This window comes from Sceloporus occidentalis, unplaced genomic scaffold (genome assembly GCF_023333645.1).
Source record: "Sceloporus occidentalis isolate IW3139 unplaced genomic scaffold, rSceOcc1.0.p SCAF_6, whole genome shotgun sequence".
NCBI classification, from domain to species: Eukaryota; Metazoa; Chordata; class Lepidosauria; order Squamata; family Phrynosomatidae; genus Sceloporus; species Sceloporus occidentalis.
The window spans coordinates 69642112-69662499 of NW_028316986.1; the positions used below are offsets into that span (position 1 = coordinate 69642112).

General features: G+C 41.3%; 1 protein-coding gene across 1 annotated transcript in view; it reads left to right on the top strand.

The window, feature by feature from the left end:
* The window catches only part of WDR27 (WD repeat domain 27), a 118172-nt gene that overhangs the window by 20476 nt on the left and 77308 nt on the right, over positions 1–20388 (top strand). The window contains exons 13-18 of the mRNA XM_089529977.1: positions 960–1093; positions 3570–3637; positions 7829–7907; positions 13887–13955; positions 14209–14312; positions 16732–16821. Coding sequence (XP_089386103.1) covers positions 960–1093; positions 3570–3637; positions 7829–7907; positions 13887–13955; positions 14209–14312; positions 16732–16821 — 544 coding nt within the window. The remainder of the gene's footprint in view (positions 1–959; positions 1094–3569; positions 3638–7828; positions 7908–13886; positions 13956–14208; positions 14313–16731; positions 16822–20388) is intronic.

The following is a 20388-nucleotide window of genomic DNA, read 5'->3' on the forward strand; positions in this document are numbered from 1 at the left end:
CTATCAACAATTTTAAATATTGGTATGATGGCCTAAATCTAGTGGCGGACATTTGCAAGTGGAATTGCTTCCATCTGAAACTGGAAGGGGTGATCTCTACTTCCCAGTGCATTTCACCAGGGCATCCCAAAAACATGGTCTGGATAGCTTAGAAGCCCTTCAGAGCTTCTAATTAAGGGCTTCAGTGGAAAAAGAGGGAAAGAAAATTCCACTACACTGGTACTGTGATGGTTATGATGTAAAACTTCACACCATTGACATGATTTTGTTTTTTGTTCTGTTATACCATTTTTTTCAGTATTGTCAATCCTAAAATTGTTATCCAAAGCAGGAATCCTTCCTAACATTGCTGTCTAAGGTCCTTTATCTCAAAATACAAATAATGAAATTCATGGCTTCCCATACACCAGATAAATTTTCTAACACAGAGTGCAGTTGTCTTTCTCTTAACTTTTCTAATGGTGGTTTGGACAGAAAACAGGCAGGAACTGGGAAAGTCTGCAACTCTAGATATGGGATTTAGGTGGCTGACTGAGTGACTGAATTATGGAAGTCAAACAAAGTCATTGGCATTGTGGGATCTCCTAAACTGGAAGATGTAATGAAGTGAAAACTAGCACTACACAGATCTGACAGAATGCCCTTTGAAGATGGTGTGACATTCTAAAAGCCACATGCATGATAGCAAAACAATAAAGATGTATTTTGTGAGGGTCCCAAATTTTTCTAGATTTCCCTTTCTTGATGCAGCCCTGCATTCCACATAAATGCTTCAGAGAGATATCCGAGTTACAGGTTTTACAAGGGTTCAGAGAGCTGTAGTAGAAAGCAGGGAATGGGCAAATCCTGTTCAATGACCAGCTTTCTGGTCCCTGGCTAAAAGCCACTAATGTTTTGTTGATTGCTATTGTGTTATTTTGATTTGAATGAAGAGATATTTCACAGACACTTTTTTGCAGGTTTGTTGTGTGCTAACTTCAATATTTGGGAATAGAATTGCCTTACTGGAGATTAATGTTGCTGCCCTGTTGAGATCCCAAAAAAATGAACTGCTTTTAAGTGGAGAGGGAAAAGGCCTTTCAGTTGTTGCTAGGTAAAGTTTCATTTCATGTCAGTTAAGCTAACATTTTCTTTATTACATATGATTTTTTTTCTCCTGTTTACTACAAAACCTGAGTAACAGGTTAAAATCAAGTCTTACTCTACTGTTAAGCAGTGTGAGTTAACAACCTCAAACAGGTAGGTGCTGGGAAGCAGGAGGAGTAGCCCCCTTCCTGCCATTCTTCTAGAGACCCTCTGACAATTCTCCTCTTTTGGAAGACAGCATTGGTGCTGTCACATATCCTACCATGAACCATTTAAATTAGTTTGCTGCCCTTGAATGTTGTAGAGGATGCTTGTCCTGTGGCCAATCTTCATGGGGGTGTCATTGTTTCTTGCCCCAGACAAAGCAAATACAATTTTTTTTCCAGGCTACATTTATTTTAGTGCCACTACAGGAGCAGTGATGTTGGGGAATGGATGAGAAATTGGTTTCACTGCACTCAGGTTAAACTTTTTAATACTAATATAAGTTGATGACTAGTTACCTGCTCAGAACTTGCTGTGGACTTCATGTGGATGAGAAATATTTGCGGGGTGGGGGTGGGGAGTAAAAATAGAATGGCTGTTTTATTGACTGTCAAGTATAATTTTTAAAAGGAGAATGGAAAGTCTGTTATTTCTGCACTGTGTACTAGAGTGGTCGAGTATGGGTTAGCTTCTACTAATGCTTCAGAACACAGAGCAAGGAATATTTAGTGCCTTTCTGGATAAAGAAAGGAACCCCTCCCAGTTTCTGTTATGGTCTGCACTGGAAAACAAAGGGGCTAGAAAGACTGCCCCAAAGGGGTGATCTGCAGCTGCCCCTTTCCTGATCGGATCAGGGCTGTGGCTACCTCATGCCACAGCCCCGATCTGGCCTCTGGAGGGTGCAAAAAGGAGCGCAAAAAGTGGCTCCTTTTTGCACCCTCCAAAGGATGCCATAGCCATGGCAGTGTGGCTGTATGGTGCCCCTTCAGTGCTGCATCATCTGGATGCAGCACCAGAGGTGTGCCATGATGCTGCACACCATCTAGAATGGTGTGTGTCATCATGATGCCCTAGGGGCAGAGTCAGGGCATCCAGCATCTGGACGCTGCACCTTGACTCCACCCACAGGCCGGCACAAAATGGCGGTCTGTACAGGGCCATAATCACTTGGCAGGTCTGCATTTTCAGCCTGTTTTAGAGTCAGATTTGCTTTTCTGTCTCCTATTCAAGGAAGGAGATTGCACTTTAAAATATGTATAAGTGTCTAGCTGAAAACAGAAGCCAGCTATCTCTGAACATATTGGAGGTTCTCTCAAACTCAGATGGTCTACAGACACAGATGAGAAGGAGCTGCAGATTATGCTAGAACTAAGCAAATTGACCTCAAATGCCTGAAAGCCCCACACAACTGCACTGAAGCTGCATCCTCAAGAGCTCAGTTCCTGGAAAGTAATAGGGTACCTGGCATTATTGGAGGGACCCAATAAAGGCAGGAAAACAATATTTCACAGTTGGCTCCACAATTTGTAATGCTACTAGGCTGTCCTCCACTGCAAGAAAAAGCAAACTTGCTTACTGTACTGTACTGCAGAAATAATCCAGTTTGACACCACTTTAACTGCCATGGCTCAATGCTATAGAATTCTGGGAATTGTAGTTGTGGCACTAGAGCTCTCTGACAGAGAAGGCTAAATGTCCCACTAAACTATATTTCCTGGAATTTCATATTATTGAGCAATGTCAGTTAAAGTGATGTCAAATTGGATTATTTATTCAGTTCAGATGCAACCTCCGTCATTTGTTTTTCTGCTTTGGTTATCTACCCAGCCTAAAAGATATTTGCTGTATTGGGAAGGAAAAGCCTCATCCTGGTACCACGCTTACTTTGCTTTGTTTGGATTTTCCAAAGTTCCAAGTTCTTTTTTACTCTTAGTATTAATTAAACAGTGCTTGGTTATCCTGAAACGGGGATGAGTTGCTCTTCTTTGTAGGAAAAGTGTTTAAAATTCACTTGAATTCTTACTTCTCAAAAGAAGGAAGAGCTAATCTGTACTAGACTTTTAGCTATCTACTTTAGACAAAGAGATTTTGTGATAAGTTCAACGTTTCTTTTACAATTCTTCCAGGAGAGGTACAAACTGAAAACTTCCCAGGGAAGGGTGGCCCTAAATTGTGAGAGGTCATTAAAAATGTATCTTCATTCTCCTGCAGTTCTAATCTAGGCATACATTTGTAGTAGACAGGAAAGCATTAGGTACTTTGTGAGAACAACATTCAGTAATTTACACATTATCATCAGAACTTTAGTAGGCTGTGATGTCGGGTATGCCCAGTCTGTATATTTCCCAATACTGGGAGGCTTAGTTTGTCCCAATACTTTATCCTGAGGAAGTCCTGTGAAGACACTGGTACTGCTCTTATATAAATGAGGTGTGAATTGCAGTGAGAATATCTGTGTATCTAAACATCTAAGCTATATCTGTTATTTGTTGATTTAGGTGTTGCCTCCTATCAACCTCTCCCTTGTGCCTGAAGAAGGAAAAAACCAACCTTGTAAATAAGAAAGGTAAACTCGGTAAAATCTAAATACATTTGGCACTGTCTATATACAGCTATTGGTTTTTGGTCAGAAACCTTCTGCTGTTTCTGCTCTGTATATTAACCTTTCAGTTCGAACTTGAAAAACATTTTTTAACTTCAAGGTCATCTGGTGCATCTTTATTTCTTCAAAGGGCATGAGATAACATATGACTTTGTATGTTTACTGGCCAATAGGCAGGAGAATAACCAGCACAGTTAAAAGTCAGGAATTCAAAGAAATTGGCTCTTTTTCCAACCAGGGAGAAAAATCATAATTCTGGAAAGGAGGACTCTTCTACTATCCTTATTCTGCCTGCTATTACCAGCAGATTTCTTTGTGGCTTCTGAGCTCTTCCATTGCTTTATATTTTAAGTCTTTCATTTTAAACTTCCCTTTTCAGTTGCAGTATTCCTGGTCAAGGCCAAGGGAAGTAGGCTCCATATGATGGAGCACTTCACATACTGCCAGAGTGTCTTTTATGCTGTTTTTCAGTCACATGATAGCCCCTGACTCCACTACCCTGCTTCACTTCCCCTTTCTCAGGCGGTTTACAGACTGCCCTTTTGGGGCGGCCTGTTTCTGCCCCTTTCCCCGCCGGATCAGGGCCTCAGCTGCCACAGTGACAGCCTCTGAGGCCCCAATCCACCGCTTTCCAGGCCGCGGGAAAGCAGCAAAAGTCCGCTTCCCTGTGGCCTGGAAACGGGTGTCCTTGGGGCTTCAAGCCCCAAGGACACCCCAACAGCAGTTACTTGGCCCCTTTCTGTTTTGTGACGCTGGCGCAGCCGTGTAAAGGCTGCACCAGCACCACAAACCCAGGAAGGAGCTCCGTTTGGGAGCTCCTTCCTGCGCCGCGGAAAGGGTGCTCCAGGCGCCCTCGCACGGCAACAGGATGTCACTTCCCCGCCGCTCCATTTGGAGGCGGCGCGGTTGTGATGTCCCAATGGCGGCACCCATGTAGAATGGGCGCCGCCATTTTGTATGTACTAGGTACATACTAGGGTTAGGGCGTCCGGAATGGACGCCCTTTCCTAACCCTAGTACGTACCTAGTACGTACTTTTTGCACATCTGGAATGCGCCTCAGTCAGACACGCATTCTAGACTTTAGTAGAGCTTTAGAAGAGCTGATTTTAGTAAGCTTAGAGAAGTACTGGGGGGGAAGAAAAATGGGAGGTGTCTCAAGAAACCAGGATGGATGACTAATGAACTTTCAACTGAGCTAAGTTTTAAATGGAACATGTATAAGAAATGGAAAAAGGGGGAAATCACCAAAAAGGAATTCAAACAAATAGCAGGCATGTGTAGGGGTAAAGTCAGAAAAGCTAAAGCACAGAATGAACTCAGGCTTGCTAGAGAGGTTAAGAACAATAAAAAGGGCTTTTTGGATATGTCTACAGCAAAAGGAAGAAGAAGGAAATGGTAGGGCCACTGCGTGGAGAAGATGGCAAAATGATAACAGAAGACAGAGAAAAGGCAATACCTTCTTTGCCTCAGTGTTCCCAGAAAAAGCAAAGGGTGCTCAACCTGAGGAAAATGGAGCAGAGGACAGAATAGGGGAAATTCAGCACAGAATAAGTAAAAAGATAATACAGGAATACCTGTTTAATCTAAATGAATATAAGTCTCCAGGACCTGATGATCTACATCCAAGAGTATTAAAAGAACTGGCAAATGTAATATTGGAGCCATTGGCAATAATCTTTGAGAACTCCTGGAGAACAGGAGAAGTCCCTGCAGACTGGAGAAGGGCAAACCTTGTCCCCATCTTCAAAAAGGGAGAAAAAGAGGATCCCAGCAACTATCGTCCAGTTAGTCTGACATCAATACCAGGAAAGATTCTAGAGCAGATCATAAAAAGAGAGTCTGTGAAGATCTAGAAGGCAATTCCATAATTACAAAAAGTCAACATGGGTTTCAGAGAAACAAGTCATGCCAGACAAATCTGATTTCTCTTTTATATATATATAAAATTACCAGCTTGGTAAATGAAGGGAATGCTGTGGATATAGCATATTTTGATTTCAGTAAGGCCTTTGACAAGGTTCCCCATGACATTCTTGCAAACAAGCTTATAAAACTGTTACATGGATTTGTATTGGTTGACTGGCCGAACCCAAAGGGTGCTCAACAATGGTTCCATTTCATCCTGGAGAGAAGTGACCAGTAGGGTGCCACAGAGTTCTGTCTTGGGTCCAGTGCTATTCAAAATCTTTATCAATGACTTGGAGGACAAAATTGGGGGCATACTTATCAAATTTGCAGATGACACCAAATTAGGAGGAGTAGCTAACACCCCAGAGGACATGATCAGAATTCAAAATGACCTGAATAAACTGGAAAGCTGGGCCGAAGCTAACAAAATGATATTCAACACAGAAAAATATAAGGTACTGCACTTAGGGCAGAAAAGCAAAATGCATAGATATAGGATGGGGGACAACTGGCTTAAGGAGACTACATGTGAAAGAGATCTAGGAGTCCAAGGCCAAAGCAATTTTAGGCTGCATCAATAGAAGTATAGTGTCTAGATCAAGGGAAATAATAATGCCACTTTATTCTGCTTTGGTCACACCCCACCTGGAATATTGTGTCAGTTCTGGGCACCACAATTCAGAAACGATGCTGAAAAACTGGAGCATGTGCAAAGGAGGGCGACTAAAATGGTGAAGGGTCTGGAAACCATGCCCTATGAGGAACAACTTAGGGCGCTGGGAATGTTTTGCCTGGAGAAGAGAAGGTTAAGAGGTGATATGATAGCCCTGTTTAAATATTTGAAGGGATGTCATATTGAGGAGGGAGCAACCTTGTTTTCTGCTGCTCCAGAGAACAGGACCTGGAACAGTGGGTGCAAGCTACAGGAAAAGAGATTCCACCTCAACATTAGAAGGAACTTCCTGACAGTAAGGGCTGTTCGACAGTGGAACACACTCCCTTGGAGAGTGGTGGAGTCTCCTTCTTTGGAGGTGTTTAAACAGAGGCTGGATGGCCATCTGTTGGGGATGCTTTGATTGAGAGTTCCTGCATGGCAGAGGAATGGACTGGGTGGCCCTTGTGGTCTCTTCCAACTCTACGATTCTATGATTCTCGCTAGGGAGATAAAGTTGTGTGAAAAGGCTACTTTGATGCTGTATTTCACTAACAACACGGTCAAACTATCCACTTCCTTACCACACTGGCAGGAAAGAATCAGTATAACCAGCTGCTAGCTAGTTGTACTGTGATGCAAACATACTTCCCGCAGTAGCCAAGTCTAGGAAGCCGTTTTTACTACCTGTGAATCTGTCTTCAGATAGATTTTTGCATGTTTTCAATTGGACACACTCTGGGGTTTCTGCTACTGTTGCTCAAGTCTCTATCAGACTTGTTTCACTGCTGCTAGCTCCTTAGAAAATCAGGGGGTGGTTTATCTCTGCTTCACGAGAAGCAGCAATTGTGTCTACTACCATGTTATTTTGACAGGATCATCTGCCAAGACAGCAAGAAACTTCCCAAGAGCCATCAGGAATCCATCCAAATCCTTGAGCCTCCTGCAGCAGACCATCTTCATGGCCTGCCCCAGGAAGACCACCAACCCCTGGAGAGGCTCTGAGTGCCATCCATTCTAAACCTGAACAAGAAATGATCTGTCTATGACAATAGAACAGTATCCCCCTCTATCCTGTCTAACTTGAATGGCTGTTCACTGAATACTGTTACTTCCTTCTCTTTGTTAGCAACACATCTCTCCTCCTCACAAGAGTGGTCAATTATTTATTTCAATAAGGCAGTGTCAGTAAGCAGTCAAGGATTTCTTTCCTGCAAGATAGGCCCTTGTGCCCTGCCTTGAAGTTGCTCCCCTAACAGGTGAGCCTTCTTTATGCCAACCTTTTCATTGGTGACCTTATTGGTAGCGGACCCTCCCCTGCAGTAGTCCAATTTTTATTCCCCATCTAACTCAGTCTAACTGGGGTACCTACTGTAGGCTGCTGGCTGGGCCTCAGTCCTGCAAAGAGACAACTCTGCTCTGATGGAAGAGTCCCAGAGGAAAGGAAAAGGTGGCAGATGTCATCTGGAGTAGCTGGCAAACTCCCTCTCCTTCACTCCCAGATGGTCTTTGGATTGTTAAATATATTTATTCACTAATTTAATGGTTACAGTGTTCATTTTCATGCTTACTACTGATTTTTCTTAAACTCAGATATGAAGAACTCAGTAAAAGACCAGCCACTGGTATTCCATAACAAAATTAAATCATCAGGTTACACGTCAGCACCACAGTGAGTACTGACTTTGGTGGTAAAGTTATTTCAAGTATTTTTCAGTAATAGCTTTCTTTTCATTTTATTGCAAAAAGTAGATATCTTTATGTGTTACAAAACTATATGGGATGCATTGGAGAGGTGTAGAACAGTTTACTTGCGTTCTTCCAAGAGAAAGGACTAAAAAATTCACTAAATGTCAAAACCTCTGGGAAAATTATTGGAAAATGGAACACAGATGGTATTTAACGCCGAGTAAGATAACAAAAATTTACAAAATAGGCCCGGGTCTGTGTTGGAAATGTGAAAAGACACCAGGAACTTGGTTCCATGTTTGGTGGAAATGCCCAAAACTAAAGTTGTACTGGAAAAACATACACAGAGAAATTGAACGCATTTTTCAACTGAATTTTGAAATGAGACCAAAAATGTATTTACTGAATATGTTAGATAAAGCTCCTGCGCAAATCAAAATTAAACATGAGAGATCAATACTATATTTAATAACTGCCGCCAGAATTATATTAGCTCAGTATTGGAAAAGCCAAATAATACCTGATTTGGATCTTTGGTGGGCAAAAAACCATGAATTTCGAGAGATGGACATTCTCACTGGCCGTTTATCTAATAAAGACACTACACTAATAGAGGAAGAGTGGGACCAGATAATGAAAAATTGCAGGTTAGAGACATAAGAATGCAGACACGATAACCTATAAGCAACTTATTTGTAATATAACATTTAAGAAATTGTACGATTTGGGGGAATATACTTTGAGGTAACAGGAAGTAAAAAGAGAAACTGATATAAAAAAAAGAGAATATTGAAATGTATGGGTATAGTGTTTGGGAATTGTTTTTAAAGTGATTTTGGAAGTACTGATTTGTGAACTTCAATATATTTTCTGATACTATGTAGTAACTTGAAACTTTTTTTATTGTTTTTGTATATAAAATGCTTTTATAAATAAAAAAAATAGTGAAAAAAAAGGTGTAGAACAGTTTAAAAGTATTTGGAAGAAAAGAAGAAAAGAAATGCCAGTTTTGGGAATTGGCACATTTCCTATAATACAGCCCACCCTTCCCTTATGCGGGTATCCGTTCTGGACCCCCCCCCCCCCCCCATAAGAGGAATTCCGCATATGCTCAAGCCCCATTTAAATAAATGAGGTTCGTGCACACGGTGGTGTGGAGGTGCGTGTGCACCAAGGGCACGTGCACCATTACCCCCTATGGGGTGCACCGCCCCTTTTCCTAGTGAGGCTTTCAGCGTATACTGAAAGCCGCATAAGGTGCCCCTGCGTGTGACGTGGGCGCACTGTAATTTCCTGTTTGTCAAAATTTTAAATGGATTTATACAGGGCTTTGTGTATACTATGCTAAATAAAAGTTAACATTTTCAGCTCAGTCTGTTTAAATTCTGTTTCAAAACAACTGAATTCTATAAATTAAGCAAAATCTCTATAGCTGCATAATTTCTTTGGGTTTAGTCAGTTATGGATAGAGTCAGGAAATACTGTAGGTAATTGACTTATTAAGTCCTCCTTTTAAACAGATCCACACTTCTGCCTTTTGAGATTCAGCAACCACTACCTACAGAGTACACTATTAATCATAACTTCGCAACCAAAAAGGTCCGAACATTTTTTTTAAAGGAAAGTTGAGATTTTATGTCCAGCACTATGTTCTGCACATTCTCAAGCATGCAGAGGAGCGATCCACAAAGAACTGGGTTATATATTCATGCACCATCAGAGGTCACCTAATTATCAGTTATTACTCTTGACTCCACTTCTTCCTCTAGTTTTTTTCAGTCCTGCCTTGACAGCTAGATGCTATCATTTCACTACTACTTATATATAAGTTTATTAATGCTTAAGCCAAAGGCCATTCACATAACATATATTTAAAACCAATCACAAAATTTCAGTATTACAAAATACTACATCAGTTAATTAAATAATTAACATCCGAATCTTATACTTTAGATTTAAAAAAACAATTCCAAACGATTAGCTAAAACATCATTAAAAACAACTTGATGGATTAGATAAGATCGTCCCCATGGCAATGTCTGCTATGACTCTAGCCCAAATTTTGATTGCTGCTGAGGTAAACAATGACACCTTATAGGTTACCTTGGTATCAATATCCGACAGGAGACACTACTACCTTAAACTTACTTTATATTTCCTGACTCATTCCTCTCCTATACGTCTGACTCTTTTTCCATTAAAAAGTAAACGAACACTGGCCTCCCATTTTTTACTCTCTGCCTGCTTTTCTGTATAATTTAGATGTTGTAATGTACAGAATAGTTACTTCAGAGACTCCTTTAAATGTTCTATCTTTTAGAGGATTCTTGAACTCAGTAGACTGCATCCAAAAGTTCATCCAAGGGGTGGTGGGGGAGTGCATCTAAGGAAGCTGTCTCTGTTCTGAACAAATGTCTGTTGTCATTAATGGACTGGATGTGGGCAAACAAATTGAAACTTAATCGAGACAAGACAGAGATGCTCCTGGTCAGTCAAAAAGCATATCAGGGAATAGGGATTTTGCCTGTACTGGATGGGGTTACACTCTCCCTGAAGTCTCATGTTCGCAACATGGGTGTTTTCTTGGACTCAACTCTGAACCTGGATGCCCAGGTTTCAGCAGTGGTATGAAGTACATTTGAACAGTTAAAACTAGTGCATCAGGTGCGCCCATTCCTTAAGATATCGATCTGGCTACAATGAGACATTTCTTGATTATATCCTGTTTGGACTACCATAACACACTATGTAGAGCTACCTTTGGAAATTTCAGTGGATTCAGAATTTGGCTGCCACTTATAAAAAGCACATAGGGCCTTTAAAGACCAGCCTGAATGGCTTAGGTCCAGACTGTCTGAAAGAGTGTATCTCCTAAGATCTACAGGGGAAGTCTTTCTCTCAGTCCCGCCACCATTACATGCCTGTTTGGTGATGACACAAGAGAGAGAGAAAGAGTGACAGAGAGCTTTTTCAGTGGCTTCTTGGAAGAAATTTTCTCAGAGGATAGGGTTGCCATAAGTCAGGACCTCCAAACCAGGACAAATGTAGGACAACATTTTCAAATGTAGGACACTTTTTAAAAATGGAGGACATGAAAAAAAAATGATGCTTTTTTAAAAAAATGTTAATATAAATGCATGTTTCTTAGGCATGCTCAAAATGGAGGACATTTTGGCATTATTCCTGGACAGATGGCAGAAATGGACTTCCCTTTCTGCCCAAAGCACCCTCCCTCCATTCCAAAACACACACAACAGCACATTTGGGCATTTCACATGGCCTTAATGAATATGGCCTCTTGCATATTTCAGAGGCTTATTGCATAACCAAACCCCTTGGGTTTAACACTTAGCATGGTTTAACATGGCTATGCATATTGAACATGTCAAGGTGGTTTCACAAGAAGTGGATTTGCTGTTTCAGGTTTCTTGCACCAAGTGTACTTCTCAGAAGTGTGTACTTGGTCAAGAGACTTTGGTTTTTCTTCACTGCGCATGAGTTTGTAAAAATCAGAGCAACTAACATTGGCCATGCCTGAAAGGCTTGCTGATATCAATATCATCATCATCATCATCATCACCACCATCATTGTCACAACAAGGGAGACTTGTTAGCATTAAAAGCACAAAAAATACACCAAAACCACACTTTGGAAGGTGACACTCTCTCAGCTTCAGAAGCTGACTCATATCACATCATCATCATCATCATCACCACCACACTATCATTGTCAAAGCAAGGGAGAATTGTTAGCATTAAAAGCACCAAAAATACACAGAAAAGGCACTTTAAAAATGCATTTTTAAAAATGCACTTTAAAAATACACTTTAAAAATGCACTTTAAAAATACAGTTTAAAAATACATACAGTACTTCCTCCTCCTCTTCCTCCTCCTCCTCCCTGGCGCCAAAAAAGGGCAAAGGAAATGGCCCTTTCCTTTCCCCTCTGGCTGCAGCCCAGCCCAACAGAGGAAGAGCTCCTCCTCCGGAGCCTGGCTGGCCAATGGGGGCAGACTGGGGCTGGAACAGCCCCGCCCCCTGCCAGTGCTCACAGGCTCAGGCCTGGAGAAGGGGCGGGCTGTTCAGCCCCAGCCTCAGGAGGAGGAAGTCCTCCTCATTAGCCCTGCGCACAGCTCTGCAAGGGCCAGCAAAGGCAATCTCCTCGACCCGTGACAAGGAGGAAACCGTGCAGGGATGCCCCCTAGTGGTCAAAACCTGGGATTGTCCCACCCCCAGCCGGGTTATGGCAACCCTATCAGAGGAGAAAGATATACTTATCTATAAATCTAAAAATTTATGCCCAAACATTGACCCCAATATCCCAGGTTGATTTATTTACTATGGAAGCATGATAGCAGCTCTTCCAGATTTCCCCATCCTGTGCAGAGAGGAGTTTAGCAAGAAAGGGCCAAGCTGAAAGAGTCCTGGGTGACTGATTTATTGCTGTTTGTTTAAGAGTCCCCCTCCCACCCACCCGCATGTCTGGCTGAAAGGAAAACTGAAACGATGAAGAAAAGGCTCACTGAGAGTCCCTCTTGCCATACGCACACATACACACTAAAGGAGCCTCCAAGTTTTACCCTTGACCTATCCATGGTCATGGCAAAATCCATACATGAGGTTGACTTTTACATGACCTCAACTCCGCTGCAGCTCAGTACTGAAATCACATGACAAAAAGTTATAATTAAACCATAATCTATAGAAAATGAAAAAGCTCTGTTATCTTGCTTAGTTGTTTATTTATTTTATTCCCCCTCCCCGGTGCTGGAGGGATTTAAAATCTGCTAATGTTATATTAACTTGGGCATGTTCTGTGTTGCTGTCTAAAGGCCAGACTACATGTGATAGCAAATGTTCCTTTGTCTTGCAGTTTTTTAAAAACAAAAATTGCATCAAATGATAAGAGGTTCACTACACCATATGTGATGGTCTTCTAAGAAAATTTAAAAATACTGGGTCAAAATATATATGCAAATACAAAATATATTTAAAATCCAGTACACAATGACCCCAGAGTTATATTTGTTAAATATAACGTCTGCCTTAAAAAACAGTGATGAAAACCAAAACTGGAGGGTGATACTGTATTTAATAACAGCAGCCAGACTGACTATAGCTAGAGAATGGAAAAGTGAAGAAGCCCCATATATAGAAGAATGGACACAAAAAATACACGGCCTAAGAGAAATAGATAGATTAACGAGCTTGACCAAAACAAACCTAAAGGAAAATTAGAAGAAGATTGGTCATCAATCCTGCAGTATTAGGAGGACACACTTGGAATCAGAAAGGAGTTATTGAGTCATTAAGGAGATAAGTAGCAGGCTTTGGTAACAAAATAATTTTCCAACTTCAGATGTATATGTTTAAATGTAATAAAAAATAATCAGGATTGGAGAATAGAAATATGATAATATGAAACTAAATTCATCCAGTAAGGGTGAATAAACGGTAAACAAAATAATAGTTACAGTGAATCAGAGAAGAATGGTTAAAATAGGTTACAGAATGTAAAGGGACAAAGCTACAAAATAAAAGGAAAGGTTAAGTTTAGACATGTTATAATTAACTCTGTAGAAGGAAAGAGTGTGATCAAGTAAGTAAACGGGATATTTAAGTTATAAATATAAAACTGTATGGTATAATCTTCAGAATGGAAGTCAACACAATGTACTAAAGATCCAAGAAATAGTATTTTTAAAAAATATTTACCTGTTGTTGTTGTTTTTAAAAAATCAATAAATATATATTAAAAATGATGGATGTATGGGAGTGATAATTGGAAAGATCAAAGCAAGCATGGGAAAGAAAATTAACTCTTTCCTTCCCTTTTATAGTCCTGACGTTAGTCCTTCCTCTAAATCCAGATTTCATCTGCGGGGAAATTCCCATATTGACACTTTAGGTCAGGTCTAGTTTGGTCCTAAGTGCTGAAATCTATACTTATTTGCTCCTGCAGAATGACAATGTTTTCTCCGAAGACTAATGCAAAGCAAAACAATTCAAAGTGCAAGAGAAGAGTCAAACGGTGAGTGGATCCATGAAGAAAAAAAATATTTATGACACCACATCAGTATTAGCATTATCCTGCTATTTCTTTGTGGGAGAGAACCAAAAACAAAATAAGTCTTTTGTAATTCCTTCAGCAGTGAGTAATATGCAATACACCTGCATATGAATTTGTGGAAATATTACATTTGCTTTTTTGCTAATCATTTTCATTATGCATCATAACTATTTTTTGTCCTTTTCCATTTCTCCTGTATTATTTCTTCTTGAAGAAGAAATGAAGAATATCCGCTTATAAAATCTCCACCAAACAAATTTGAGAGGCAGGTTACCGTAGCTGGCAAATCCACTTCTATATGCTGTATTCAGTATTCAGGTACAGGAAAAAAAACAAACCACTTTTCCATAGATTTCCAGTTAGATGCCTACAGTATTTAAATATTAAAAATATATTTTATCCACCTAGGGCTCAATAATGTTACTTCAGACATTACATTTGCTGTAACTTAAGGCAGGAGTGGGCAACTGTAGAAGGCTAAGGAGTCTCATTAACCCTCCAGGAGACCTTGGAGGGCTAAACACACCCCTCCACTCAGTGCCACCGGGGGGGGGGGGACTTTTTTGCCTCATATGCCCTCTCGCAGGCATGGGGACATTCTCACCATGTTTTTGCAATTTCCAGGGGAGAGGCCATTTTTAACAATAGGAAATGAGCAGAAGTCTGTTCACTTCCTATTTCAAAAAAGAAAGCCTTTCCTGGGCATAAATTGACCTAGAGGGATTTTATCCCAGGGGTCCAGGGAGCCTCCAAACGTGATGTAAATGGCCTCTACAACTCCCAGAAACCATTTTGGGGCATTTGTGGGACCCTGGGGGGCTATGGAAACCACAAAAACATCACGGGGGCACATGTAGGCCACAAGCCACACTTATTCTACCCTGATTGCACAGTTCCATACATGTCTTCTTGAAAGTTTCAATGGGACTTAGTTCCAGATAAATCCATCTAGGAATGCAGCCCAAGTGAGGAAAGTAAAATAATTTTACTGAGGCAAAATGAGGTATTTCTTGCCTAGATTAATAATTAATTATCACCTTAATAATCTATAGAAATGGCACCAGCTTCTAGCTTTCAAATTGCATTTTTTTTGCTCATATTTTGTATTTAGTAATAAGTATGTGTTCTGATTTGTTGAACCTTTTCACTTTAACACCTATAACTGAGCCAAAGATGTGGTACACATGGTGCTAAAGCGCCGTGCTCCGCCATACTAGGGTTTCGGGACTGCGTAGCAACCACACGGTCCCTAACCCTAGCATGTACAGATGGCGGCATAATGGCAGTCCCCCGTGTACATGGGCACCGCCATTATGACATAATGGACGCATAGTGTCCGCATGTCACGCTGCGCCAGCTACGTCACGAGTGCGCCATTGGCGCACTTGGACGTAACTGGCGTGGCAGAAAAAGAACCTTGCGGGTTCTTTTTTATCCAGAGCGAAGCTGTGTGGTTTGGTGGCTGTGGCTTCGCTCCAGAGGAAACTAGACCACCGGCAGGCCACCCTTTTCGGGCGGTCTGTCCCGCCCCTATGTCTCCAAGACTAAAGTAGGTGTAGGCAGATGATAGATAAGTTTGTGCTAGGGCCCTTTCACACTACACAATGATGGAATTATAGTTCCACTTGGAATTGCCATGTCTGCATCCTGTGGAATTCTGGGATTTATAGTTTGGTAAGGTACTAGATCTCTCTGACTGAGTAAATGGCTAATCCCAGGTTTCCATATCCTAGGATGATCCAGTTAAAGTGAAATCATAGTGCTATAACTGTGTAGTGTGAAAGGTAGATCTTGGAGTGATTTTTCAGGATAGCTTCGAGTATCTTGATGGTTGAAAAAAAGCAGCAACAGAATTATTTCTAATTAAACTAAACTGTTGAAATGAAGAGAGTTTGGAATAAGCAGGAGTGAATTTTGGCATGTTGCTTTCTGTTTAAAGGATGCATCCCCCTCTCATTGAATGAGCATTAATCAGAGTCAAGAGCTGCAAAGTTATTTTCATGCCTGATGCTGAAAAAATCCACAAGTTTCTCTCCCTGGTGCCCTGGTGGCACAGTGGTTAAATGCCTGTACTGCAGCCACTCACTCACAAACCATAAGGTTGCGAGTTCAGTCCCAGCGAAAGGGCTCAAGCTCAACTCAGGCTTGCATCCTTCCGAGGACCCTAAAATGAGTACCCAGATTGTTGGGGGCTTACACTTTGTAAACCGCTTAGGAAGTGCTTAAGTGCACTGAAAAGCGGTATAGAAGTGTACTTGCTATTGCTGTTGCTACAAATACAATAGCAATATACCTAGTAATCTGATGTTCTCCCATATTATCTCAAATTAACTCCCTGCAGCAGCCACCTCATATCTACCAAATGGTAGAGTTGGCCTCTTAGTGAAGAGAGATGGAAGGAGGATAGGCTTCACTCAGTTTTCATATCTCAAAATACATTTCTGGGGTCAGAATTATTTAATTCCAAATGTTTGTGTTTTGCCTCTGACGCTTTGTGGAATTTGAGATTCTATTAAAAACAAAGCCGGTTTTAAGGCATTGACATTTTCCCCACCCTTGGACTACTAGCCCTTTGACTACTAAACTACTAACATGTTCCCCCTTCCCGCCAAATTTATTTATTCATCCATCCATCCATCCATCCTTAAATACAGTATATATAAATACACTGTTTTAAAAAATGCTTTGGTATATGTGTTACCATGATTCTGTTAAATTCCTATGCTAATAATTATAGGAGATGGAGATCTGTTGGCTTGTGGTTTAGCTGACAACACCCTGCTGGCATTCAATTCAAATCTCACAGGACCACCAACTGTTTTTTCAGGTAAATGTCAATATAGTAGTTGAATCATCCCTTTGTCCTTACATTCGTGATGAAAAACAATATATACACACAATTTTAGCTTTGATATCAATTCAGTGTATATTGAAAACTGGAAAGTTGCATAAGGTTTAAGAGGTCAAAGAGATTCTATCAAATACTTCCTTACAGTAGACACTTGCTATGTAACTTTATATATAGGCTGGGGTCAGGATGTGCTTGGTCCATTTCAGCAAGTTTCTAATATGGTCACATGCTTGCTTGCTTTGTGAGCTGTGTAGTGCTGCTGACTGCCACATGTGCATCCCCCTCCCAGCATGAGTGCTTGGCTTCTTCTGGCTCACTGTCATATCCTTCTCCAGTTGTGCATGCTGGAATTAAACAACCTCCTGTGAGTGCAGGTCTAAAACTTCATAGCAGAAGGCCTTGCCCAGAAGATTAAGAGGTGATATGATAGCCCCGTTTAAATATTTGTAGGGATGTCATATTGAGGAGGGAGCAAGCTTGTTTTCTGCTGTTCCAGAGAACAGGACCTGGAACAATGGATGCAAGATACAGGAAAAGAGATTCCAGTCATTGTGGCTTCTAGGGAGAATTCACATGTAATTCATATATATTTGCTTAGAGATAGGGAATATTTGGCTCTCAAACACTTTGGACTACAACCTGTAATTTCATCATTGGCTATACTGGATGGGGTTGATGGGAGTTGTAAGCTAAAACATTTGGAACAATTCATCACCTCTCTTGTACTAGTACATTTGTACTTGTACAAATAATGTAATAGTTTGTACATTATGTTTTTAAAATTTAAAGTTGGTCATAAAGATTACATAATCTAACATTTCGGGAAAAGATTATAAGCAACAAGGCAGCAATTTTAATAACAGTATGACATACACCTGAGATGGTAGGGGATGGAATGAGCTTGTTTTCTGATGCTCTAGAGCAGTGGTCCCCAAGCTGTGTTCTTTAGGAGATTTTGAATGTCAGCTCCCATGTTGGCCAATAGTCTGGGATTCTGGGACCTGAAGTCCGAGGTCCCTTGAAGCGCACAGTTTGGGGACCACTGCTCTAAAGATTAGAACATAAACTAATAGATTCAAATCAGAAGAAAAAAGATTTTTCAAAATATTAGGAGGAACTTCTTTAATGTATCAGCTATTCAGTAGTAGAATAGACTTTCTCAGAGGTTGTTGGACTCTTCTTTGAATGTTTTTAAACAATGGTTGGATGGTACTGGAAGAACATCTCTAAGGATTGCTTTAGTTGTGTATTCATATCCTATTCCCCACCAGCACTCCCTTCTCCTTTTGTGTCGTGTCTTTTTAGATTGTAAGCCTGACGGCAGGGAACCATCTAACTAAAAGATTGTATGTACAGCGCTGTGTAAATTTACAGCGCTTTATAAATAAAGGTTAATAATAAATAATAATAACAGTTCAACATTAGGAGGAACTTCCTGATAGTAAAGGCTGTTCGACAGTGGAACAAACTCCCTCGGAGTGTGGTGGAGTCTCCCTCCTTGGAGGTCTTCAAACAGAGGCTGGATGGCCATCTGTTTGGGATGCTTTGATTGAGATTTCCTGCATGACAGGGGGTTGGACTGGATGGCACTTGTGGTCTCTTCCAACTCTATGATTCTATGATTCTTCTTTGCGCAAGCTAGGAATTTATATTTACTAGAGGAAGCTTGACACCAGGAGAGTGAAAGAATCTTGGAAGATAAGAATCACCAAGATTAGGCGGAAATTAATAGATTGAGATGGAAAGATTGGCTCATTCCATCTGTTCTGTGTATATAGGAAAGGTTTCCTGTAAAGCATGATATGTTTACATGAATTGAGAGGACTGAATTTCCATCTGGGAGGTATGTGCATGTCTCCTTTTCTAGGTAATGGATTGTTGCATTGCTGTGTGCGTGGCATTAATTCTGTCTGGGAAATTCCACCTGAATAGTAGTGGTAGTAGTAATAATAATAATAATAATAATAATATTTATTTCTATACCACTATTCCAAAGATCATAGCGTGTACAGCAAGTAAATAGAACAATTAAAACAACATAACCCAAATACCCCAACATACACAATATCATGTTACAGTAAAATAATAAAACAGTTAACAGTTAAAAACAGCTAATACCATGCAAAACAACCCCATACAAATGGCTGAATAGATGGATTCCACCAATTACATTGCCAGGGAAAAAGAAAGATAACAACAGGCTCATGGGGGAAAAGCCTGGCGGAATAAAAAGGTCTTCAGGTTCCTCTTAAAACCATCAAGGGTGGTAACTGTACAGAGCTCATGGGGGAGAGAGTTCCAGAGCTGAGGGGCCGAGACTGAAAAAGCCCTCCAAGATGAATTAAGCCGAGCATCTGGAATTCTTAAAAGATGTTTCCCACCCGATCTGAGTGTGCGGGGCGGATTGTATGGGGAGAGGCGGTCCTCCAAGTACCCTGGGCCCAAGCCATTTAGGGCTTTATAGGTAATAACCAACACCTTGTATTCAGCCCGGAAGCGAATAGGCAGCCAATGAAGATCTTTCAGGACTGGTGTTATATGGCAGGCCCTGGAGCATCCAGTAACCAGCCTAGCAGCCATATTCTGCACTAACTGAAGCTTCTGGGTGTGGTACAAGGGTTGACCCATGTAAAGCGCGTAACAAAAATTCAATCGAGAGGTTACCAGAGCGTGTACCACGGTTTCAAGGTCCCCCCGGCCCAGGAAGGGACGCAGCTGGCGTATCAGCCGAAGCTAATAACAAGTGCTCTTGACCGTCGCATCCACCTGAGAGCTAAGGTGAAGCGACGAGTCCAGGAGCACCCCCAGACTGCGAACAGAGTCCTTCACAGGGAGCGTGACCCCATTCAGGACAGGTGGAAAAACTTCCTTACCCAGGCCAGGAGAGCCTATCACCAGTACTTCCATTTTCTTTGGATTCAGGCTGAGTCTGTTTTCCCTCATCCAGCCCATTACTGACTCCAAGCAAGCATTTAGAGGAGAGATGCCATCCTTAGTCACTACGTCAGTTGGAGACACAGAGAAACATATTTGGGTGTCATCAGCGTACTGATAACACCGCACCCTGTGTCTCCGGATGATCTCTCCCAGCGGCTTCATGTAAATGTTAAATAGCATGGGGGATAAAATTGCTCCCTGAAGGACCCCAGATGTAAGGGCCCTCCTATCGGAGCGACAGTCCCCCAGCTCCACCATCTGGAATCTACCCGAGAGGTAGGAACGGAACCACTGCAAAGCAGAGCCTCCGATACCCAACTCCCTCAGGCAATCCAGAAGGATACCATGGTCGATGGTATCGAAGGCCGCTGAGATGTCCAAGAGCATTAACAGGGACACGCTCCCCCTGTCCATGCCCAGATGGAGATCATCAACTAAGGCGACCATGGCAGTCTCAACTCCATAGCCCGCCCGAAAGCCGGTTTGAAATGGGTCCAGATAATCCGTTGAAAGCAGCCGAATTTGCCTAATTTTCTCTTTAGTACAAGAATGCCAGCAAGATTTTGCTTTCTCTGCTAAAGACAATCTAAAAGATCAGATTTTCCT